The sequence below is a fragment of the Thamnophis elegans genome, chromosome Z (genome assembly GCF_009769535.1).
Source record: "Thamnophis elegans isolate rThaEle1 chromosome Z, rThaEle1.pri, whole genome shotgun sequence".
In the NCBI taxonomy this organism is placed as follows: domain Eukaryota; kingdom Metazoa; phylum Chordata; class Lepidosauria; order Squamata; family Colubridae; genus Thamnophis; species Thamnophis elegans.
This window is the reverse complement of record NC_045558.1, coordinates 49874067-49899561: the sequence shown is the minus strand read 5'-3', so window position 1 is coordinate 49899561 and position 25495 is coordinate 49874067. Positions and strand designations below refer to the sequence as shown.

The following is a 25495-nucleotide window of genomic DNA, read 5'->3' as shown; positions in this document are numbered from 1 at the left end:
AGCAATATATAAGTGATTCTGATCTTAGGATAATAAGCCGCCACAACTCTTTGTCTCCCCAATGTGTCAGACAGACAAGTCCCATTAACCATAGACCACCATAGCCCAAAACAGTGCTAGATATCTTGTGTTCTGATATTATAAATTTCCGCAACTTAACGCCTTCTCAGATTTTTCAGCCAGCTAAACTGATGACCAATACACTGTTAATATTAATATTGTATAATTGAAGCAAGATCTGTATGATGCCATGAAAAAAAACCCAGCAATGGATGCTTTGAAGATGGAAATTTTCCATTCAGTCCTTTTATACTTACTAGCCGGTGAGACATTCTTTCAGGAGTTTGTTTTCCTTTTGGCATTTTACCACCATAAGAAAACCTGTGTCTTTGCAACATTTTGTAAAGTCTGAAAAAAAACAAATAGATGCAAAGTGTTATGCTTCAGCAAAGGAACAGGTTCATATATCCTCATAAGAATGATCCTTATTTTTGTGATTAAATTATCCATTCACAGTAGGAGGAAGGACATTATCTTCCTCCTACTTACTATTACATTATAATGTAATAGCATACATTAAATAACGTATGATAATGTGGGCTAACAATTTTTGTTGTACTATACAGATAAATCAATGTAAAATGTTATTAACAGATTTAAATTTATATTATATTAAAATGATTTTTTATAAAATGATGCACATTGGTATATGATGTGAGAGAAGTTATCCAGAAGGTATAAAGGCATTTCAAATGTATGTTCAAAATGTGAACAATGCCCATCATGTATGTTGGACACATAAAAATGCTTTAAAAATGGATTCAATTATATGTATTGATACAGAGAGTTTTAAATAAATAAATAATTGAAGCTGGAACTTTTTTTTGATTGATGGGTAAACAGAAAAGAGACTTTTCAATTATTCGATTATTTCAATTTAGGATTACTGTGATGAAACTACTATATGCACTAAGATGGAAATATTTGGTGCTATTGATATGGAGGAATGCTTGGTGGAATTGACAGAATTTACCATTTGGACAAATTGACTTCTTTGATTAGAGAAAGATCATTACTGACATTCATCACTGATTGGAAACCCTGTATGGACTTTTTGTGAGAAAGATAAGTGATTTACAGTTTTGATGATTAGAAAGAATAAGAATAAGTTATAAAAAGAATAGAGTTATGGTGTAATTAGAGAAAGTAATTTTTCTAGAGTTATATGCATAACCGCTATGATATTGGAAGCAATTTCTTTCTGTCTTTTTGCTTTTGTTTTGCTTTTTCCATTTTAACCCTGTGTATTTTCTATGACTATATAGCACAGTTTGTAAATAACTGTAAACCGCCTAGAATTGCCTTTGCAAGATGTGTGTCATAGAATTCTAATAAATAAATAAATACATACATTATTTTTTCTTTCTTTGAATGTATTTTATTATCTATGTAAAATCTATTAATAAAAATTATTAGAAAAAAGTGTTTATTCCGAATTAGGCCATTTGGTTTCTGAAAAGTTTAACTAAAATGTTACTCATTTTAAAAAAGTGTTATAGTAAGGTTTCATATTTGTATAGAATCTCTTAAATGCTGAGGCCAGAGGCAAACAAGGTTTAATTGAAAGTTTCTGCCAATTTCTGGCAGTAAAAAACTAGGTATGCTATTTTTTTTAAACTAAGCTAGAGTTCAGAGTCCTCCAATGTTTTATCGGAATTATCCCTGGCCATTGATATGATGTCATGATACACAGTTCTATCCTTTTCTGGCACTAGATACCAAAGTTACTTACCTGGAAGGAAGGAAAGAAAGAAAAGATGAATAAATCATGGCTATGAAACAACTGTCAGCTCAGTTTTTATGGTACTTTAGTGATTACTGTTAAACTATTGGGGTAAAAAACCTCCAATATTGTCACTATTAACATCCACAATCAGTAGCAAACATGGGCTTCCTTTATCTTATCACCCACCAGTAAATGAAATATGTCAGTTTCTTCTCTGGCCAGTCATATAAACACAGTAGGAAATCTACAATTCACTGATTCACATCAAACTCTATCCAATCCAATTTTATACAGTCTGCTCCTCCCACTATTGATGGTAGGTCTATTATCTCTAAACCTGGAAATAATATAGGCTGGGTTCATACTTCAGATTTGGTTTTCGAAATGCTGAAACTTTCAGATTCGGATTTTCCCAGATGTGCCAATATGACATCTCTAATAAAATGGAACTTTGAGGAAACTGAAGCCTCAGACTCTTCTTTCATTGGGAGTTTTACTTGGAACCCTGACATCAACCCAAATTCCTTTTAAATTTCAACCAGCTTCCCTGAACTCTGAGGTGCTGCCCAGGGTCCTGAGCCCCAAGCGTCGACCTGAATCCGGATGGCGCGAAGACTCAGTGAAATTGTAGGAAGACAAAATCATGGAGGGAGCCACAGGAGATGGTTCAGTGGTTTATGACCCCTAGATGGGCATTCTGCCCTGAACAGGGATGGGTGCAATATCAGTGGACATCGGCTTCTGTCTTGCAGCAAATGCCCTTTCAGCAGCTTGGACCTTTCCAACCACCAGTCATTGTTCTGCAACAGAGCCACAGCTTCAACCCCAGGCTGTGATCCTGCAACAGGTTCCAGCCCAACAGTAGCTGCCAGGGCAGCAACCCACACAGGCTCTGCAACAGATCTCGCCAGCCGATCCTGCTCCACAGTTCAGAGCAACGTTTGACAGAACTCCAGGGAGGCTAGCCTACTTTCTCAACCAAGTCTGGGCTCACATTGATCAGTATGAGATCAATACCCATTCGATTGTGAATTGATTTCTGCTATTAATGATGGCATGAACAAGGACAAGCGGTGGAATGGATAGCAAAAAACTTCATGGCGAAGAAGCCCCTGAGCTAGAAGATGTCCAACTGATGCGGGGTTGATTCGAGGGCATGGCCCATCGAGTGGAAGCAGAGTCTCAGATCAAAGTGCTGAAGCAAGCCAGCCAACAGCCCAAAAGAATTGATTTGGGAGTTTTGGAGACTAACCAGGAAGCTAAGAGACTGGCTGGAATGCCTCCTAGTACACCATTTCAAGGAGGCCCTCAACCAGGCAAGCCTGAGGCATCTGGGGGGTGGGGCATCCAAATGCTTGGCTCTGGGCCCGGTTTCCCAAGCCCGGCCTCCAGCCATGGTTGGGATGAGGAGAACCCCGCAGAAGCCACCCGATAAAGAACAACTTGCCAAGCAGGCTATAGAGGTTCTGTTCCTTCTCAACAAAGTGGAGGGAAATCCAGCCAGTGAGGCTCCTCCAGCCCCAGCAAGAGAAAGCAACAGTGATGATGACCCAATTATAAGTGCAGCCATCCACCCCTTTACAATCAAGACCAAGATAGTAGTACTAGAAACGGGAATGCACGGGACAGTAGAAACCATCATATACCTGGGCTGCACTTGATGCCTAATCAGCTTCCCCATTGTTGAGCAGTTAGGCATCCGCACGAGACCCCTAGGGGGCCCATCCGCTTTGAGCAGGTCGATGGGACACTTAATTGGTGGGCCCCCTGCCACATAGGTCACCGAGCACATCAGACTAGAAATGGGTCGCCACTGAGAATTCATCCAGTTTGTCAAAGCCCCAAAAATAACTGAATCAATTATATTACAGCTTGCATGGCTAGACAATAGGGACCAATATAGCCTTGGAGGATGGCTATAGGAAAATAAACATTGGCATTGGACTGCTGCCACTCGTAAAACCAGAACATTGCCAGAAAGCCACAACCCCTAGAAGTATCAACAGACCTGAGGCCGTAGCCAACAAGTGCCAAAAGAATACGGAGACCTGTTGGGGTTTTTTAGTAAAAAGAGAGCAGCTTCCTCCCCCCTCACTGCACAACTGATTGCATGATCAAATTTGTGCCAGGGGCTAAGCTACCCAAACCTAAGATGTACTCCATGACTCCTAAAGAAATGGAGGAGTTGAGAAAGTACATAAATGCCAACTTATCGCGGTGCTAAGCCATTAGCTATCCAGCCTGTGAAGGCTAAAGTAGCAGCCCTGGTACTCTTCAAAAAAAAGAAAGATGGGGAGATGATGGGGATTTTCATGGAATTAATGCCATATGTGTGGAGAACACTGATCTTCTCCCCCTCATGAAGGACATGCTAAACTACTTGTCCAAGGGCAAGGTGTTCACCAAATTAGACTTAAGAGAAGCCTACTACTGCATAAGAATTAAAGAAGGAGATGAATAGAAAACTGCATTCAACTGCCCACTTGGTAGCTTCCAATTTAAAGTAATGTCATTCCACCTTCAAGGAGCCCCCGCTGTGTTCATGCAGCTAATCAATGAGGTGCTACACGAGTACCTATACAAAGGGGTCCTCATTTATCTGGATGACATTCTCTTATTCAGTGAACCCCTAGGTAAATATGTAAAGCTAGTGCGGCACGTGCTGGAAACATTCCTCACCACCAAGCTTTACGCAAAGCTGTCAAAGTGTGAATTCCACAAAACTTCTCTAGATTACCTAGGCTATCAGATATCCAGCAGAGAGATGGAAATGGATCCAGGGAAAATAAAAGCAGTGCTCAACTGGCAGCTCCCACGCACTCACAGACAACTTCAGACCTTTCTGAGATTTCCAACTTTTATAGTCAATTTATCCCGGCATTTGTGGAAATTATTCTGCCCCTAACAGAACTGTTGAAGACTGTGTCTCCTCCGATGATTCGAAAGCCAAACCACCCACTCACTTTGAATGGGCTGTCAAAAAGCCATTGAAATTTTAAAAGGCTCTTTTCCCAAGAGCCGATCCTTCAACACCCAGGTCCAGAGCAACAGTTCATCATCCAGGCACATGCTAGTGACATAGCCATGGCAGCAGAGTTTCTACCCACAACAACAACAATTGCCTTGTGCCTACATGTCCAAAAAAACTAACCACCATCATGAGAAGGTAGGCCATTTGGGAGAAGGAAGCCTATGTAGTCCGGTGGACCCTCCTCTCATGGAGACATTTCTTAGAGGGGGGAAAGTGCCTTTTGATTACAAAAATCTCAAAGCTGTGAAAACTCCCAAAAAAATGTCTCCCAAACAAGTCCCCTGGGCACAATAAGTCAGACGATTCAAATTTGAACTGAAGTACATCTCAGCAGGAAAAATCCTGTTAGCCGATGCCTTGTCAAGAAAGCCGCAGTTTGACAGTTGTTGGGAGGAAATAGTCCACACCATCATTCCCCCTGCACAATCAGCTTGGAAGCTACCACCAGAAGCCAAGCCAGACAGCCACCTGACCCCAGCTGGGACAAACTGACAGCTGTATTAAAAACCGCACTACCATCCAACCCCTGGTTCATAGACAATAAGGATGTCTTAAGAATGAGGGATGGACTAGCATGGAAAGTATCCAAACTATGTTGCTGCAAGCTTGAGACTGGGGGTGTTATAGCGCAGCCGTGACTCGAAGTTCGCTGTCACTTTGGATTTCTGAAAACCCTGCACCTCACTAGAAGGCAATTCTGGTGGCCAAAGATGAAAGTAGATGTGGAAGATTACGTAAAGAGCTGTGCCACCTGTGCTGCCATGAAAATGAGACCAGGAAAGCCCCCTGGACTCCTTCAGCAAGTAGCAAGCTCCATTCATCCATTGCTATTTTATAGTTGAAATCCCAGAGAGTCGGAGGGAGCAGAATAATCTGGATAGTAATTGATTTATTTTCCAAGCAAGCCCACTTCACTTTACAGCTTGCTCTGGACTGTCTTCTGCCAAGAAGCTAGCTAAACGTATCTACCGACTGCATGGAGTACCCTGCAGAATCAATTCAGACTGAGGACTCCAGTTCCCGGCCAAGTTTTGGGGGAGTTCCTGAGATCCATCAGATTCACACAAGGACTTAGCTCGGCTTTTCATCTGAGTACGAACGGCATGGCGGAAAGAACGAATGCAATGATGGAACATTATATACATTGGATTACCAATAAGAGAACTGGTTGAACCTATTGCAGTTTGCAGAAGTGGCTTACAACAACGCTGTGCAAAGCAGCACCAGATTGACCCCCTTTCAAGTTACCAGTGGCATGGAATTTGTCCCTATGCCCAAGGTGCCAAGAGAATTCTCCTCTTAAATGACTTTGACAGAGTGGATGGAGTCTCTGAGGAAGGGGTGGGAGAATACAAAGAAAATGCTGGCAGAAGCTGCAAAGGAATATAAAAAGCAGGCAGACAAGCACCATTCTCTTAAACCCCCCTTCCGTGTGGGAGACAAAGTTTTCCTATAAACCAAATGTATAAGGCTGAGACTGCCTAGCAAAAAAATGGGATCTAAGTTTTTAGGTCCATTTCCGATAGCAAAACTAATAAATCCATTGACATTTCAGCTTGTGTCTCCTGCATGCTAGGGAAAGTGCATCCTGTGTTTCATTGTAGCCTGCTGAAAGCACCCTTTAGGTTTAGATTAAGACCTCAGACCCAGCCACCTCCCAAATCTATAGTAGTGCAAGGAGAAACTCATTATGAAGTGAAGAAAATTTTAGACTCTACGTCTGGGATGGTGAACCTATGGCACAGGTGCCACACGTGGCACGCAGAACCATATATGCTGACACGCGAGCTGTCAGCTCCAGTGCACATATGCATGCCGTCCAACTGATTTTCGGCCTTCCGGAGGACGCCATTTTTGCCCTGCCCAGGCTTTAGGAAAGCTTCTGGAGCCTTGGGAGGACAAAGAATGTGCCCGTTTTTCACCCTCTCCAGGCTCCAAAGGCTTTCTTGTTGCTTGAAGAGGACAAAAATGGTCTCCTCCATCCTCAGAGGAAATACCAAGCTGAGCTTGGAGACAAGTAGTGCAGTGCGCATAGTGGAGGTTGTGCGTGCATGCAAGTGGGGGAAACTTTGCATTATGGGTGCCACCACGCACGTGTGCTACTGTCCGCACACCCTTGCATTTTTGGCACCCAATAACAAAAAGGTTAGCCATCACTGCCCTAGGTTATATAGAGGTTGTTTACAATATTTAGTTCATTGGAAAGAATACCCTTTGTCTGAAGCTACCTGGGTTAAGAGTTGGGATGTGAAGGCAGATAGACCAGTTAAGCAATTTCAAAACAAGTACCCTGATAAGCCAAAGGGTCCCCCCCCCCCCCGGGGCGAGGAGAGGTGGTTAGGTGTATGATTTTAATCTCCTTGTGTTACTCTCATTACAGGACACAATCTTCTGCTGGGCGGGGGGGAGCCTATCAACTCTGGAAGCTATCTTTTACATTGGGCTTTCAGGCCTGCCACATTTTCTGCTGTGGAAAAATGGGAGGGGGGATTATATGGAGTATGGGAGATATATAGTCTAAATAACATTCCTTTCTCAGAGTCAATGACATCTTGCCCTGCACATGGAGTGATGTGACTGGGAGGCATCTCTAGTTAGAACAGTGCTAGGTTGGACCATGTGATGGACTTGTGGGTTCTGAGCAGGAACTTTCACTTGCGTGGGAAAAATCTGGAAGCTTTCCGATTTGGGTTTTCCCAGCTGTGCCAATAAGACATCTCTAATAAAAGAAAATTTGAGGAAACTCAAGCCTTGAGTCTTCTTTCATTGGGAGTTACTTGGAACCCTGACATTTACTCCTGCTTCATTTCTTGGTTGCCATTCATGGGGGAAGGGATGGGGAAGCTTAGGAATGTGGTGCCTCAGCTGCTAGTCAAAACATTTACCAGCTGGCGTGTGAACCAAGTTCATGTCAATGGACACTTATTGGAGCTGAGCGGGAACCTGTGGCTGAATTGATTAGCCCATGTGATCTAAAAGATACAGGGTGGGTAGAGGAACCTTTAGGGTTAGCTTCACCTAACCAAATGCCGATATAATGTACTCAATAAAGGCCTTTTTGAACCTGAGCAAACTGTCAGAGCCTTGACTGAATTGAATCATCATCACAGCATCTGAATCAGTGGTCCAGGGCAAGTTCAGAGCCTTGATAGACTTGGAGTGCACACACTGCCTGATTAGTTTGCCAGCCGCTGCCAAGCTGCAAATCCGGGTAAAGAAGCTGTCCAAATCCATTACGTTTGAGCACAGATGGTTCCCTACTGGGAGGGACACCAGTTACTCACTTAACTGAGCCGTTAGGTTAGAGATGGCCCAGCACTGGAAGATTATGTTTGCCCCCCCCCCCCCAATAATAGAATCAGTAATCTTAGAGCTAGTGTGGCTAGATAAGTGAGGATACACAGAATAGTGAGAAGTAGGAAATCAGAAGCTGAGGTTCATGAGAGTCCCTTATCCCCCTCCTCATGAGCAGATCCGGTGGGAAAAGGAGGAAGGACTGGAACCAGTGAAGAGAGCCAGCACCCACCTGCTGGGAGACTCCCCCATCCTCAAGGAGTACCTAAAAGTACTCCTAAAAGGAGTTTATTAAAAGGATACTAAAACAATTAAAAAAATAATTTAAGTAATGAAATTATGGAATTTCCCACTTCCTTCCTAGCCTATTAAAATATTATTTATCTAAGAATATAAGTCTGCCTCTGCATGATTTCTTTCATAAAAAGGAAACAACTTCTCTTTTATCAATAAAAGACAATGTAAAAACAGAATTATTATGGAAAAATACAAATGACAAACCGAATATAAGAAAACCTTAGCATTTTACTGTGTCATCTTCCATTGAAAAAGCACAATAGCAAATAGATTCTTTACAAGGGATATTGATAGCATATTAAACCTTAGACATAGTATTTAATCCTTGGAGGAAAGGATATGGGTTATCTACTCACCTCTTCCATTCCTTACAGAATAAATCTGGAAGATTTTGAGCTCTTTGGTATCAGGGGAATATTACAATATTTTATTTATAATAAATTAGGAATTTTCAAAGGTTGTTCAAATTTAGTGGGATTAAAGTATTTTTTTTAAATATACTTTTTTATTTTCCATTTTCATAACATATAATCACATGTATACTATTACATAGCCAATATCCTATTGTATTAAGTAGTAATTACATCAGTTCCTCTTGTCATCAATGCCCAGAAGGATAAAAACCCATTATTAGCTCTTCTCCTCTCCATACACCTCTTTCTACCTCTCTCCTACCTCCTTTCTTTCCTCTATCATCCTTTTCTACTCTACTTCCCCTTCCTTTCTCCTTCTCCTCTCTCTTCATTCCACTCCTCCTTATCCTCCTCAACTTCCCCCCTTACCCTCTCTCCTAACCCTCTCTTCCTATCTTTCTTCTCTCCTCTATCCCACTCTTCCTCTCATTCACTTGGTATATTTCAGCTTCTGAGCAAACTCCATTCTATGTTGATGGTATTTATGCTTCCATATCAATATACTTAACATATCTTAGTTTTAAAGAAAAAATAAGAGAAGACAGTATACATGTGCAATCATATTACTTTAAAATATAACACCCCTCGTCAAGCCTAATGTACTTTCCTCCCTCCAACCCTCCCCCCACCCTCCCCCACCCTTCCCTCCCCCGACTTCCCAGAACCCATACACGGTATAAATCTTTAACAAAAACAGTCTAAAATATATTTGAAAAAAGAATAGAAAATTGATAACATCTTTACATTGAACTTAGCTCCTCCTTGCTAGGCTAACTTTAAACAATTTATATAATTCCTGATCTTAATCATAAGCTATCTGGAATTTCTTAGTCCCATATTTATTTTGTATATAATCGATCCATTTTTTCCAGTCTCGTTTATATTTCTCATTTGAGTGGTCCTTAAGATATGCAGATATTTTAGCCATCTCGGCTAAATTTATGACTTTCAATGTCCACTCTTGAATTGTAGGCAAATCTTCCTTCTTCCAGTATTGCGCCACCAACAATCTAGCTGCAGTTATCAAGTGCAAAATCAAATTAATCTCTACAGCTGTACAATCAGTAATTATACCTAACAAAAATAACTGAGGGGTAAACTTTATCCTTTTTTAAAGAACATTTTGCATAATCCACCATATTTTTATCCAAAATGCCTTAACCTTTTTGCAAGTCCACGATATATAAAACTATGTAGCGTCGAGAGAATCACATCTCCAGCATTTGGGTTGTAAGTTCGGATACATAGAAGCCAACATTTTAGGATCTAAATGCCATCTATAAAACATCTTATAAAAGTTTTCTCTCAAGTTTTGGGCTTGTGTAAATTTTACATTTCTTACCCAGATCCTTTCCCATGTATCCAACATTATTGGTTCTTCAATATTTTGAGCCCACTTTATCATACAGTCTTTAACTAATTCTGTTTTGGAATCCATCTGTATTAATACATTGTATAGTCTCTTTATATACATTAAGCTTTGATCTCTTATTTGTTTAAATAAATTATCCTCAACTTGCATAAAACCAATTTTTTGATCTGTTTTCCATCTAGCCTGTAGCTGTCCATACTGGAACCATGTTTGAATTACCCTTTTCTCTTTTAATTCATCCAAGGATTTTAGTTGTAATACACACCTTTCTAGGGTAAGAAGCTGTAAGTAATTATATCCTGTTTTTGTACTATATTCATATTTTCTATTGCATGTCTAGGAATTTCCCACATGGATATCTTATCATTTAATTTGTATTGATATTTTTTCCAGACCCGCAGTAAAGCATTCCTTAAGATATGACTTTTAAAATTCTTGTCCACCTTTTTGTTATATAGCAAATAAGCATGTCAGCCATATACCAGATCATACCCCTCAATATTAAGTATCCTATCATTCGTTAAATTAATCCAATCATTAATTACAGATAAAGCTACTGCGTCGTAGTATACTTTTAAATTGGGTAATTTCAAACCTCCCCTCTCACGCACATCTTGCATTATTTTTAGTTTTACTCTCGGCTTCTTCCCTGCCCATACAAATTTATTAATACCCTTCTGCCATTCTAACAGGTTCACATCTTTTTTAAGAATAGGTAACATTTGGAAAAGAAATAAAAATTTAGGTAAAATATTCATTTTCACTGCTGCTGTTCTTCCCAGTAAGGATAACTGTAACTTTTCCCATTTTTTCATCTCTGTCTGTATACTATGCCAAAGTGATTCATAATTATACTTATATAACTTCCCGTTTGAGGTTGAAATATGAACTCCTAAACATTTGACCTTTTTAACTATTTCGCATCCTATCATTCCTTCTAGTTATTTCTATTGTTTAGTATTCATATTTGTAGCTAATATTTTTGTTTTCCCTAGATTTATTTTAAATCCTGACACTTGACCATATTGATTAATCATATTCATTAAGATCATACTAGATTCCTGTGGTTGGGTTAATATTATAAACAGATCATCCGCAAAAGCACATACTCTATATTCTTGCTGCCTAATCTTAATTCCCTTTAGGCCCTCCAAGCCCTGTATTTTATTCAACAATATTTCCAAAGTTATAATAAACAGTAATGGGGACAAGGGGCAACCCTGTCTTGTACCTTTTTCAATTTGAAAAGAATCTGTTAAACTTCCATTAACTATAATTTGAGCTGTTTGCTGTTGATATATTGCTTTAATTGATTGTAAGAAACGTTCTCCTATTTGCATTTTTGCAGTGTTTTCAACAGGAATTGCCAGTTAACTCGATCAAAGGCTTTCTCAGCATCCAGAAATATGAGCACAGCAGGAATTTGGTTATTCTTTCCCAAATATTCTAGTGCATTAACAATTAATCTTACTCCACTTCTCATTTGTCTCCCTTGAATAAAACCTGTTTGATCATTATGAATCAATTGTTGAATAACCAACATTAACCTATTTGCTAATATTTTAGTAAAGATTTTATAATCTACATTGAGTAGTGATATAGGTCTGTACTTTTTGGGTTGGGTAATATCTTGGTCTTCTTTGGGTATCAGGGATATAAAAGCTATCTTCCAAGATGGAGGTACCTTACCTTCCGTTTGAATCTTATTAAATAATTCCTTAAGAGGTTCTACCATTTCTAATTGTAGATTTTTATAGTAAGCCGCTGTCAAGCCATCTGTACCAGGTGCCTTCCCCGCCTTTAACTGCTTAATTACCTGTAAATTTCCCCCCGAAGTTATTGGTTGATTCAATTTTTGCCTCTGTTCTTCTTTAACTATGGGTATATTTTCTTTATCCAAGTATCTCTCTATATCTAGACCATTAATTTTGTCACTCTTGTACAACACTGTAAAGAATTCACGGAAGAGCTTTTGAATCTCACCCTGTTGAAACACTTCTTTCCCTTTGTAGTGTAATTTGGCTATGTTATGAAATTTTTGTTTTTTCCTAAGCTGATATGCTAACCATCTACCAGATTTACTTGCATTGCAGAAACTATTATGTTTTGCATATAACAGACTAGTGGCTACCTGGTCTGAGATCAACATATTAAATTTGTCTTTTAATAAGCTAATTGCTTCTTTAATCTTTGTATCTCCTGGTTTTAAAGTTAACTCTTTAAAGATGGGGCACAGGAGTTCATGGCTTCCATGACAGCCATGGGCTTGACCCAAGTAATCCGGGGCCCAACCCATTCAGCGGGTCACATGCTCGACCTCGTATTCCTCTCGGAGCAGTGGATTTGTGATCTTGGTCTGAGGGGTAACGACATCATACCCGTCGTGGTCAGACCACTGCCTACTGAGGCAGGACTTCTGGAGACCAAACCCCCACTGTAGGGAGGAGGAACCGACCAGGTGGTTCCGCCCCAGGCGACCTATGGAGCCGTTAAGGTTCCAGACGGAGCTTGGGGTCATTCCTGATACTCTCGCCCACAGTCCGGTAGAGACTCTGGTTGCTGCTTGGCACTCGGCAGCATCGGAGGCCCTCGACCGGATTGCGCCACTACGGCCCCTCTGAGGCGGCGGATCCCGGAGACCTCCTTGGTTCACCGAGGAACTCCGGGAGATGAAGCGGCGGAGGAGATGCCTAGAGCACTGATGGAGGTCCGATAAGTCCGAATCGAACCGAGCAATGGTAACCACCAGCACCAAGGAATACACCAGGGCACTTAGGGCAGTGAAAAGATCTTATATAGCCACCTTGGTTGCGTCCGCTGAGTCCCGCCCAGCCGCCCTGTTTAGGATAACCCGCTCCCTACTAAATAAGAGGGAAGCGGGGGAACCCTTGCAGGGCAGAGCTGAGGATTATGCCCAATTCTTAGCGGACAAAATTGCTCGGTTTCGGTCGGACTTGGACTCTATCTCTGCAGTTCCAGCCGAGGCACAAGAGGATGAAGTAGACCACCTCTGGGTTGAGTTTCAGGATGTTGCCCCCGGGGATGTGGACAAGGCCATGAGGGCTGTAAGTGCCTCCACCTGTGTACTGGACCCGTGCCCCTCATGGCTGGTTACTAACAGCAGTGAGGTGACACGAGGCTGGATCCAGGCGGTTGTTACCGCCTCTCTTCGGGAGGGGAACTTCCCCGCCGCGTTAAAAGCGGCGGTGGTGAGACCCCTCCTGAAGAAGCCATCTCTGGATCCAGCTGTTCTTAATAACTATCGCCCAGTCTCCAACCTCCCCTTTCTTGGGAAGGTTGTTGAGAAGGTTGTGGCCTTCCAGCTCCAGCGGTCCTTGGAGGAAGCAAGCTATCTTGACCCCTTCCAGTCAGGCTTCAGACCCGGTTACAGCACAGAAACCGCTTTGGTCGCATTGACCGATGATCTTTGGAGAGCCAGAGATGGAGGACATCCCTCCATCCTGGTTCTCCTTGACCTCTCAGCGGCTTTCGATACCATCAACCATGGTATCCTTCTGCGACGACTGCGGGAGGTGGGAGTGGGAGGCACCGTGTTGCGGTGGTTCTCCTCCTACCTCTCGGACAGGTTGCAGTCGGTGTTAGTGGGGGGGCAGAGATCGACCCCTAGGCCCCTAACATATGGGGTGCCTCAGGGTTCGGTCTTATCCCCCCCTACTATTCAACATCTACATGAAACCGCTGGGAGAGATCATCCGCAGGCACGGGATAAGATACCATCAATATGCGGACGATACCCAGTTGTATCTGTCCGCCCCGTGCCAACTCAATGAAGCGGCAGACGTGATGAACCGAGGCCTTGAGGCCGTTATGGACTGGATGAGGGCTAACAAGCTTGTACTCAACCCAGAAAAGACCGAGTGGCTGTTGTGCTTCCCTCCCAAAGATTCAACCAATATTCCATCACTCAGGCTGGGGGGTCAAATTTTACACCCCTCAGAGAGGGTTCGCAACTTGGGAGTCCTCCTGGATCCACAGCTATCCTTTGACCACCACCTGATGGCTGTGACCAGGGGGGCATTTGCCCAGGTTCGCCTGGTGCGCCAGTTGCGACCCTACCTGAATCGGGAGGCTCTCACAACAGTCACTCGGGCCCTTGTGACCTCTAGGCTGGAATACTGCAATGTGCTCTACATGGGGCTGCCCTTGAAGAGCATCCGGCGACTTCAGCTAGTCCAGAATGCGGCCGCGCGAGCGATCGTGGGTGCACCTCGGTTCACTCACATAACACCTATCCTCCGCGAGCTGCGCTGGCTACCTGTCGATCTCCGGGTGCGCTTCAAGGTGCTATTAGTCACCCATAAAGCCCTTCATGGTAGTGGATCTGCGTACTTGAGAGACCGCCTTCTGCCAATTACCTCCCTGCGACCAATTAGATCTCATAGATTGGGCCTCCTCCGAATTCCATCTGCCAGCCAGTGCCGGCTGGCAACTACAAGGAGGAGGGCCTTTTCAGTAGTAGCTCCGACCCTTTGGAACGAGCTCCCCGTGGAGATTCGTACTCTCACCACCGTCCAGGCCTTCCGCATAGCCCTTAAGACCTGGCTAGCCCGTCAGGCCTGGGGACAAAGATAGCCGCCCCTCCCGAATGATGAATGAATGTTGCCTATTATTTTTACTTATGTGTGTCTACGTCATTGTTTGTATTCCCCTTCCTGATTTTATGTGAGCCGCCCTGAGTCCCCTCAGGGAAAAGGGCGGCCTATAAATGTTAATAAACAGAAACAAAACAAACAAACAGAACTCTTGCTCTTTCTTCCTAATTTCATCTTCCAGTTCTGTTCGCTTTTCCCCTTGTTTACGTCTATGTAGTCTATTTAGATTTATCAAAGCTCCTCTCATATACGCTTTACTTGCATCCCATACAATTTCCATAGATGTACCCTTATTCATATTAAAAACAAAGTATTCTGTTAACAATTTTTTACATTCATTAGTATATTTCTCATATCTAATAAATTTTCATTCAATCTCCAAGACCTTCTTGCTTGCGTCACCCTCCCAATTCCATCCAAACTGGATTATGATCTGATAAAACTCTGGAACATATCTTTGTCTTCTTCACCCTAGAAAGCAAATCATTGGTAGTTAGTATGAAATCAATTCTGGAAAAGGATTGATGTCTATCAGAAAAGAAGGTAAAGTCGTATTCTTCTGCATTTCTTTCTCGCCAGATATCTCTCCGTTCGAAATCATCCATCATATCGAAAAAGGACTTAGGTAGTTTCGCTCGCCTTTGAGTATTTGGGCGAGAAGCCTTCTTATCTTTCTTAGTGTCCATAACACCTTTCCAGTCACCCAATAGTATGCAGGATCTATAATCCCACTGTACTAATTTGGCATGAAGCTTTCTATAAAATCCATCTTGTTGTTGATTGGGAGCATATATTCCCAGTAGCAATGTCCTTTTCCCTTCTAATACCAAGTCTATTGCAATATATCTTCCATGGGGATCTGCTTCGATTAATTCAGCTTTCATATCTTTCCTTAAGTATAGAACTATACCATTTTTCTTCTCTGTAGCAGAAGCTATAAAATGTTGTCCAAATCTTGTATTAATCAGATATTTTTGATCAATTGACCTAATGTGAGTTTCTTGCAAACAAATTATATCATTCTTGAACTGTTTAAGATAGTGATATATTTTCTTTCTTTTCTGTGGAGAGTTTAATCCATTGATGTTCCATGTTAGAAACTTAGTTGTCATTGTTGGCTCCCTGAAGCTTTTTTAGAGCCATCTGAACATCCTGGCTCATCCCACTGCTTCTAAGCTGGTAACTGTAGCATGTGTTTGTTGTGATTGTTGCTTTTTAAATTGTTGGTCCATTCGTCTGGTAATCACACGGGTTTGTCTTTATTCCTTGGCTCCTTGTGCTTCTGAGAGAGAAAGATGATCCATTCTTGTTGATAATTGTATAGTTTGCTGTCTATCTTGTCCTTCTTGTTCTCTTTCTCTAGGTCCAGGTGGGGCGGGGTGTCCAGCCTTCAAGATATTATGGTAAAAAATCTCGGGCCTTCCATACTGAATTAAGACGGTATCTTTGCCCTGGACAAATGAGTACTAGCCCAATTGGTGCATCCCATCTGAACTGTAGCTGATGATTTTTAAGCTCTTCGACTAAAAAGACGTAGTCTTTCCTAGATCTTAGCATTTGAGGTGGTATCTTTTTCAAAACAGTCACTTCCTGACCCCCAATTTGAAGCTTAGTTTTATAGGACCCTTGCAATATCATATTCCTCAAGTCTCTTGTGGTAATGTAAATCACTATGTCCCTTGGAAGTTGCTTTTGTCTAGCCAGCCAAGAGTTAACACGATAAACCTTATCAATTTGCCAATCAAAATTCCCCCCTGGCCTTCCCAACAGACTATCGAAAGCTTCTGAGAGAATCTGTTTCAGATTTTCCTGGTTATTTTCACGCAAACCTCTTATTCTTAGTGCAAGTTCCATTTGTCTATACTGTAACATAATAATTTCTTTTTTAGCATCTCCGACCATTTTGGATACCAAATTAATATTAGAGTCATTAAATTCCAGGATTTACCAAATTAATATTAGAGTCATTAAGATCTTCTAATCTGCTTTCAATTCCGGACACATAATCTGAAAACGAATTAAGAACCCCCAACATATCATCCCTGATCTTCTGAACCCAGGTCTCAAGTTTATCAGACAGTTCTTTATGAGCAACGGATATCTCCTTCTTAATTTTTGTTTCCATCGTAACTACATGATTTTTAAATGCTTCCGCCAGTTCCTTCTGAAAGGTTTCTTTAGTTAACGGCTCCTCTATGGGGGGAGGAAGTAATGACTGTAGTTTTGTGCCAGGGGCGAGCGAACTGCCCACACTTTTTGAAACGGGGGGAACCTTTTGGTTAGGGTTTTGCTTAGAAGCCATTCCAAGTTTTAATATTCTTCAGCCAATTAATAAGTCTCTGCTGGTCAATTGTGCAGCTGTTGCTGTTTAATTTAGTATTAAATCACTCCTTTTCTTTGAAGTTTTAAACTCCGTAGAAATTCAAAGCCCGATCAGTGTTACGAAGCTGCTCGGCGCCATTTTGAATATCTCTTTAGCAAGTAAGATATTAGAAGAAATTCTTGTAAAAATGAAGCTAAGGATTAATACAAACAATTAAAAGTTCACATATATAGGGTCTGCTCGTCTTGAATTCAATAAATCAAATTTTTGTTCTGAGGATGGGTGATTTGCTTTGTGCTGCTAAAAAGCAACAGGAATTCCTGGCACGGAGACAATTCTGCTCTCGGGTGCCCTTCCTCCTCTCCCAGAGTCAATCTGAGAGAGTTAGGTGGTGCGTTGCCCAGCACAATGAGCTCACCTTATCTCCTTGGCCCGAAGAAAAGGTAAACAAGCTATCAGACGGCTGGTGGATTGCTGATCAGACAGTTTAACGCGACCAGGATTCCGGAGCTGTAACGACCAGCTCCCACCAGCAAACCCCTTCCCCACCAGAAGTCCGGATTAAAGTATTTTAAAGTGTCATCCATATTGGTATTTCACCACATTTTGCCAACAACAATAACCACAAACAGCTGCAGGTATTTTAATGATTTCCTAAAATTGCTTAATTTAAAAAAAAGTGCCCAAATCATGAATCTAGACTGAATTACCGTATTTATCGGCGTATAACACGCAGTTTTAAAACTAAAATTGCAAGCTTAAACCCTGCCTGCGTGTTATACGCCGATACGCCGGGTCCCAAACTGCCTGCTCCAGCTGATTCACCGGCGCCCATGAAAGGAAGTTTTCTTCCCTACTGAAACAGAAGCCGCAGCAGGAGAGCGAGGCTGCTGCCAGCCGTTTCACCTTGCGCAGCGAATTTGACTGGGTCCCGGGGCTTCTGCCAGGCGGCAGAAGCCCGGGAAGGCGAAAGGAAGTTTTCTTCCCTACTGAAACGGACGCTGGCCGCAGGAGAGCGAGGCTGCTGCCAGCCGTTTCACCTTGCGCAGCGAATTTGACTGGGTCCCGGGGCTTCTGCCGGGCGGCAGAAGCCCGGGAAGGCGAAAGGAAGTTTTCTTCCCTACTGAAACGGACGCTGGCTGCAGGAGAGCGAGGCTGCTGCCAGCCGTTTCACCTTGAAGGTGAAACGGCCGGCAGCAGCCTCGCTCTCCATGGATACTTTGACCTTCCCACAGTTGCTTTTCTGAGCAACTGGGAGACAGAAGGGACGCAATCTCCTTTCATTCTCCCTCTGCCTTATTCACTCGTTCGGGCAGCAGAGAACGAAAGAAAATTGCATAGCCAAGGACAAAGGAGCCTGCAGCCTCCTTCATTCAAATGTTCAGGCAGCGGGGATGGGGGGGGGGCTTTCTCGCATGCCTTCTTTCTCTGAAGCGCTGCAAACCTTGGGATTGTGTAGCAGCCAAAGATCGCCTGGTTAAAAAGGAGGAAGAGGAGGCTCCACTAGTCCGGAGCCCATCCGCGGTGGCAGGGATCCCCCACACACATACACACACACACAAGGAGGGAGGAGAGACAGAGAGAGAGACAGACACACACAGAGAATGACAAGAGAGACAGAGAGAGGGAGGGGGGGAGATAGAGGTAAAGAGCCACACAGAGGAGTGAGAGACAAACAGATACAGGGAGAGGGAGGGGGAGAGGGAGGGAGTGTTTATGCACAGAAGGAAGATTTAAAACTTCGGAGTGAATCCGGGAAGAGGGAAGAGATGGAGGACTGACTTTTCACTCGATTTCTGAGCCCCCAGCTGTTAGTGACGGAGAAGGACGAAGGAAGAGATTGCATTTTGTTAGGCTGAAAGAGCTGTGGCGTTTTTAAGAAGTCCCGTTCTTTTTATTTAAGCACGAAAGGAAAAATCTCCAAAAAGCCCGGGGAAATGTTCCTTGCAAAGCATCACGGTCTCAGAGAATGCAAATGAAGGTGCTTATCTCCCTGCCCGGCTCGGAGTCATGCTGAGTCCTATTCAGAGGGCGGAGGGACGCTGTGCTTTTTTTTTTGTTTGTTTATGTTCTCACAACCATGCAAAGGTGGGTTTTGTGCTACAAGGATCTTTCTTTCTTTCTTTCCCTGTCTGCGGTTCCTTGCAGTTGCTTCTGTTTAAAGCACCGTTTCTCATTCCTTGCAAAACTGGGGCAGGACTGCCTCTCCTTGCAGCAGGCTCGGTTGCAAAATGTTTCCCTGATTTGGTTTATAAGTTCGCAGCAAGGCAATCCAACAAATAGGAAAGTTTTAATAAGATTTTCTGACTTTATTTGGTCTCTGCTGCCACCCCCCAACCCCAACCCCTCCCAAGGAGAGAGTGGGAAGGAGAGGAAGGAAGGAGGGAGGGGGAAGGAAAAGAAGGGAGGGGGGAGAAGATGGAAGGAGAAAAGATGGAAAGAAGGAGGAAGATGGAAGAAGAAAGGAAGGAAGAAAGAAGAAGGGAGGGAGAAAAGAGGGAAGGAAGTGGGAAGAAAAGGGGAAGAGAGGGAAAGAGCAGAAAGACGAGGAGGATGAAGTTGATAGGCAAGAGGAAGGAGGAAGGAAGGAAGAAAGAAAAAGGGAGGGAGAGAGGAAAGAAGAAAAGATGGAACTAGAAAGGAAAGAAGGGAGGGAGGAAAGAGGAAGACAGGGAAAGAGCAGAAAGACAAAGGTGAAGGTAGATAGGCAGAAGGAAGGAAGAAATAGGAAGGAGGGAAGGTGAAAGGATGGAAGGAGGAAGGAACAGAAGCGAAGAGGAAGAGAGAAATGGAAAGAGCAGAAAGACAGAAAAGATAGATAGGTAAAAGAAAGGAAGTTGAAAGAATGGAAGGAGGAAGGAAGAGAAAAGGCGGAAGGGAGTGAGTGAGGAAAGAAGAGAGGATGGAAGGAGAAAGGAAGGAAGAGAAGAAAGTTTGCCTTTTAAGAGGAGTTAATGTTATAATTCATGTTCTAATGTTATAAATTTTAATCCAACATTAAGTTCCGAGCTTCCAAGTCATTTATTTTTAATGAAAAAAATTTTACTCAAATTTTGTGTTAAAATGGGGGGTGCGTGTTATACGCCGGTGCGTGTTATACGCCGATAAATACGGTATATTTCGTTCAATCTGCATTTCCAATTTGAGTCATACTGTGGCTCATTTGCACAGGCCCAGAAAATAACTCCTAATGGGGGAAGTATTTCATTTTCTCATTTAATGATGCAATCTGATCTGCAAAGTTAGCCCCTCCTGGCCTGCTGCCTCAAGCTTTTGTAAGGTCTTTCTCTCTTGTTTAGCAACAGGGTTGTAATTAGGATTTTCTTATCACACTATGTAACAAATTAACACAGCTTATACTTGACTTTCTTTTCAATATTATCAAACTATTTATGAAACTGTATTCCTTTCTAACAAATTCAAGAGTGAAAACTTTCTCCCTTTCATACTGCTATCAACAAATCACACCCTGTGTGATAATACTGTTGGCCTTTGCATAGTATTCTGTATTGCTGTTTCTGATGCCCAGAATCATGCAGTCTATTTCTTTTGCAGTTAGAAAGCCAGTGAAACTTCACACTGTGCAGCATATACAACATATATTTTGTCACACGTATAAATACTCTTTGATGGAAATCCTGAATATGAACAGCTCTCATATAGCAGACACATCAGTGCTCCTATAATGCTATGTGTGCAAAAAATGTTTCATCACATATCATGTTACATTCTTCTTTTATTCTTAAATTTCTTAAAGAGGAAAGTGCACATCCAACCTCCTATGAAAACTGTATTCATACTAAAAAAAACACCAAATCACTTTACAATTACAGATAGTACATTTGATTGTTTAGATTAATTAATTTAGATTCCTTAATACTAGTTCTTATTTCACAGAACCAAGGATAGTAACACTGCACACATTTTAAGGAACAACTTAATTAAACTAATTAAGTTAAACTAATGGGACTTACAATTTCAGCAATGCTGAAATTATATCAGGATGACTCAGGCTCTAATCTACCCTGAGTCATGGAGATTCACAGGGTACCACAAAAGTAAGTACAATTTTGTAGCCCAATTTAACATGGGGTTGTTGTTGTGTGGTACAACAGAAGTTAAGAATACTTCCATCAACACTGATAGGACAAAGCATTAAAATATAAACAACCAAGCTCAGAACCTTACTTATATGTACACAAACATTACCTCCCTCCACCATGTGGTTTTAACATATATGGCTGCTTTAATCTCTTTAAATCTATATTAAAATTCCATTAATACATCAATGATTAATAATATTCTCCAGCAACAATCCTATTTTATGTACAAAAGACGGAACTACAAATTTATATTTTGTTTAAAAAATCCCCGATATTAAAATCTATTTGAGGAGATATACCTTGGAACATGGTATCTAATAGTTTTAAAGTCAGGCATATCACATCTTCTATAACTTCTTAAAATATATAGCCCATCTTGCTTGGAGCTATCCAACCACATTCTGAGCAAAAAAACATATAGTTTTTTAGTGGATCACAAATATAGATGTTTTCATCATTTCAAATGAACATGTGCCTATAATTAGTAGGAAAAAAATGTTGTTGGCATTCTCAAGCTTAACATTTAGCCGGAGAGCAATTGGATTTTTGCTTCTCATTGGTACTTGTTTAAATAGCGCAATAGTCCTGATAACCGTTTTTCTTCCTTTTGTAATCATTCATTCTGAAAGCTGTGAAGCAAAAACACGTGTGCACATCCAAGCAAAAAAAAAAAAAAAAAGAGCCTGAGACAATGGGAGGTCTCTGTCACTCGTTAAGTCACCAGCTTCAGCTGGTTAAAGGTGTGATAGCCTAGCAAACAAAGACTGAATGGACTACAGATGGAGCATAGCCCAAAAAGACCCACTGCAGATTGCGATGAATTGGCCACAGGAAGAAATGATCACAATGTGATAAAAATGCTTCCAGCTACAAGTTTTATGTTGTTAATGCTAAATAAAAATGAAAGAAGGGAATCAGGCTCAAGAATATTAGAATCCCACCAAGGGATATATGTAACACCATATAATTACTGTGGGCTTCTGTAACCTCAATCTTTGCGTCTCTCCATCTCTCTCTCTCTCTCTCTCCCTCCCTCTCTCCCTCCCTCCCTCTCCTAGAATAAGAGACTGTAATTCAGACCATTCATTTTCAAATGTTTACTAGACGCTGTCAAGGAATTTGAAAAACATGGCAGTGCTCATTTTTATTAAACCATTTTGATTATTCAAGAAATCTTCTTCCCCCACCCTGGATATCTGCCCCCAGAACATTCAGAACAGCTTCTCGGTTAATTTTTAAAAAGGGAAATTCTGACATATGGATTTGAAGGGCAAAATGTGAGTTGACACATGCTTGGGTGTGCATGTAGCACCTGTGATTAACCCTGAAGCCAAGCACTTCCTTTCTCAGTACTTGTGGCAGCTATGCAAGCCCAGAAAAAGATAGCTGCTTCAAGGTGTTCCCAACAAGTACTATGTCCAAATCACATGTCATCATTTGAATCTGAATCTCTGCCCAACCTTATTAAAAAAGACTCAATTCTCACAAAACCTAACTTGCAGAAAACAGACTCTTTCCTCCAGTTTCCTTTTGTACTTATTTCTATATTTAGATGTTACTCTGAGGAGGGTAAAAAAATTAGCTGTACTAATAAAGCAAGCTTAGGAATACAGCCTATAGATAAACAATGTTTAATATTTTCACAGATATCCATAATGTAAAATTAAAGTAATAATTTCAAGGCTATAAACATCTAACAATTAGACTTAATGATCAGAATGTTAAGTGAGGAACTTCAGATCCAGTCTCAGACGTAAAGAGAAGGAAAAACAAGCCATCCAAGAATCCATTGTTAATTTATTTGAGCCTGCTTAAAAATTACCGTATTATCGGCGTATAACACGCACCGGCGTATAACACGCACCCCCCATTTTAACACAAAATTTGAGTAAAAATTTTTTTCATTAAAAATAAATGACTTGGAAGCTCGGAACTTAATGTTGGATTAAAATTTATAACATTAGAACCATGAATTATAACATTAACTCCTCTTAAAGGCAAATATGAAATGAAAAAAACACCTCTTTGAGCAAAAAAACTTAATCAGAATCACTGCTTTTTGGAAAACCAAAACCTCTTCCTCATCTTCACTCTCTTCCTCTTTTTTCCCTTCCTTCCCCCTTCCTCTTGCCTATCAACTTCATCCTCTTTGTCTTTCTGCTCTTTCCCTCTCTTCCCCTTTTCTTCCTACCTCCTTCCTTCTCCCTCCCTTCTTCTTTTTCTTCCTTTCTTCTTCCATCTTCCTCCTTCTCCTTCCATTCTTTCTCCTTCCATCTTTTCTCCTTCCATCTTCTCCCCCCCTCCCTTCTTCTTTCCTCCCCCCTCCCTCCTTCCTTCCTCTCCTTCCCTTTCTCACACACAGGAAGGGGAGGGGGGCTATCTAGTCGCTTTCACAGCATAATTTCTTTATCTAACTTTTAAAAAACAGTGTGCAAATCAAACGAGATTTTCGTAACCTGCGAAGCACCAAGTTATATTATGTTGTTACAAATTCGCAGCTACTCCATTCTTTCTGATAGGGAACTACATTTCCCAAGATGCCTCAGGTCCTCAAAGCGCTGAACGCAGCTTTGCAATTGACTCCAGCGAGGCACGGTAGCCGGAGGCTGGGGTGGTTGTCAGGGCGATGCGGAGCGGACGCGCCGTTTGTTACTGCTTCCAGCAATCAAGACGGACAAGGGAAGCGACTGAAACGGACGCTGGCCGCAGGAGAGCGAGGCTGCTGCCAGCGTTTCACCTTGCGCAGCGAATTTGACTGGGTCCCGGGGCTTCTGCGGGTGGCAGAAGCCCGGGACCCAGTCAAATTCGCTGCGCAAAGTGAAACGGCCGGCAGCAGCCTCGCTCTCCTGCTGCGGCTTCTGTTTCAGTAGGGAAGAAAACTTCCTTTCGCTTCCCGAATTTGACTGGGTCCCGGGGCTTCTGCCGGGCGGCAGAAGCCCGGGAAGCGAAAGGAAGTTTTCTTCCCTATTGAACAGAAGCCGCAGCAGGAGAGCAGGGCTGCTGCCGGCCGTTTCACCTTGCGCAGCGAATTTGACTGGGTTCCCGGGCTTCTGCCACCCGGAGTATCGGCGTATAACACGCAGGCAGGGTTTAAGCTTGCAATTTTAGTTTTAAAACTGCGTGTTTATACGCCGATAAATACGGTAATAATCACTTGACTTGCACCAAAAAAATAATAAAACCAATTTACTGTGGTTAAGATTACTGTGTGCAGATGAGAAAAATATTTGTGGGACTACATTGCTATAGCTTTAAGTCACCATTCAAAAGTCTGGTGCTATTTTTCTTTAAAAGCAATTACATTTCTCTCTTTTATAGCCTCAAAAGTGCATTCATTAATATAGTACTAGTAATGATAATTGTAGTAAAGAGAATAAAGAAAAAAACACACATGAAAATTCCAAGATATTCAGAACAAAACAAATTGAACTCTTTTAATTAATATATTTCTTTGGATCAGTCCACAACATATTGGCTTTAACTTGTAATTCTGTGAACTACATTAAGTTTCTTGAAATTACAAGTAGTCCTCATTAGTGACTACAACTGAGACTGCAACCCAATCATTAAATGAAGCGGTTGTTCAGTAAAATCATGACTGTGCTCCACTGTTACTTTAGCTTTCTTTTGCTTTTCTGATCTGCAAAGATTGTAAATGTGTTGGTTGGTCTATTTACTTTTTCATCACTGTTGTAACAGTTGCTAAATGAACTATTATGGACAGTTGTTAAATGAGTCCATCGCTAAATAGGGATTACCTTCATCTGTTTAATGTATTCATTCATTCTCTCTCTTTCTCTCTCTCTCTCTCTCTCTCTCTCTCTCTCTCTCTCTCTCTCTCTCTCTCCTCTCTCTCTCTCTCTCCCTCCATCTATCTGTTCAGACTGACAGCATGTATCCATCCAGATGCTGGCTATATTTTAAAAAATACTTTTCAAATATTCAACAAACTAAAAACCTCTATATTTTACTATATATTTAAGGAAAGCATTTCCATTCTAAATGTTTCTCAATTAACCATTGCACATTGGTAACTTGAATATAAAATATTAAATCTGTTGTATTTTCAGATTACAATTTTTCTCCCTCTTATGCCAAGATTAGTCTCTAAAAAAGACTGCAGGTCGTATTTCAACATTCACTCCATAATCTTTAGCATATAAACTTGTTGCTTTATGCTGCCCCAGTTTTTAATAAGGTAGGCCTTATTCTGAGAATTAATCCATCTATGGCATAACACAAATAGACAGTATAATTTTAACT

General features: G+C 41.6%; 1 protein-coding gene across 2 annotated transcripts in view; it reads right to left on the bottom strand.

The window, feature by feature from the left end:
• The window catches only part of CMC1 (C-X9-C motif containing 1), an 85826-nt gene that overhangs the window by 4431 nt on the left and 55900 nt on the right, over positions 1 to 25495 (bottom strand). For both annotated transcript variants that reach the window (XM_032236783.1, XM_032236782.1), the window contains exon 3: positions 318 to 408. In XM_032236783.1, coding sequence (XP_032092674.1) covers positions 318 to 408 — 91 coding nt within the window. The remainder of the gene's footprint in view (positions 1 to 317; positions 409 to 25495) is intronic.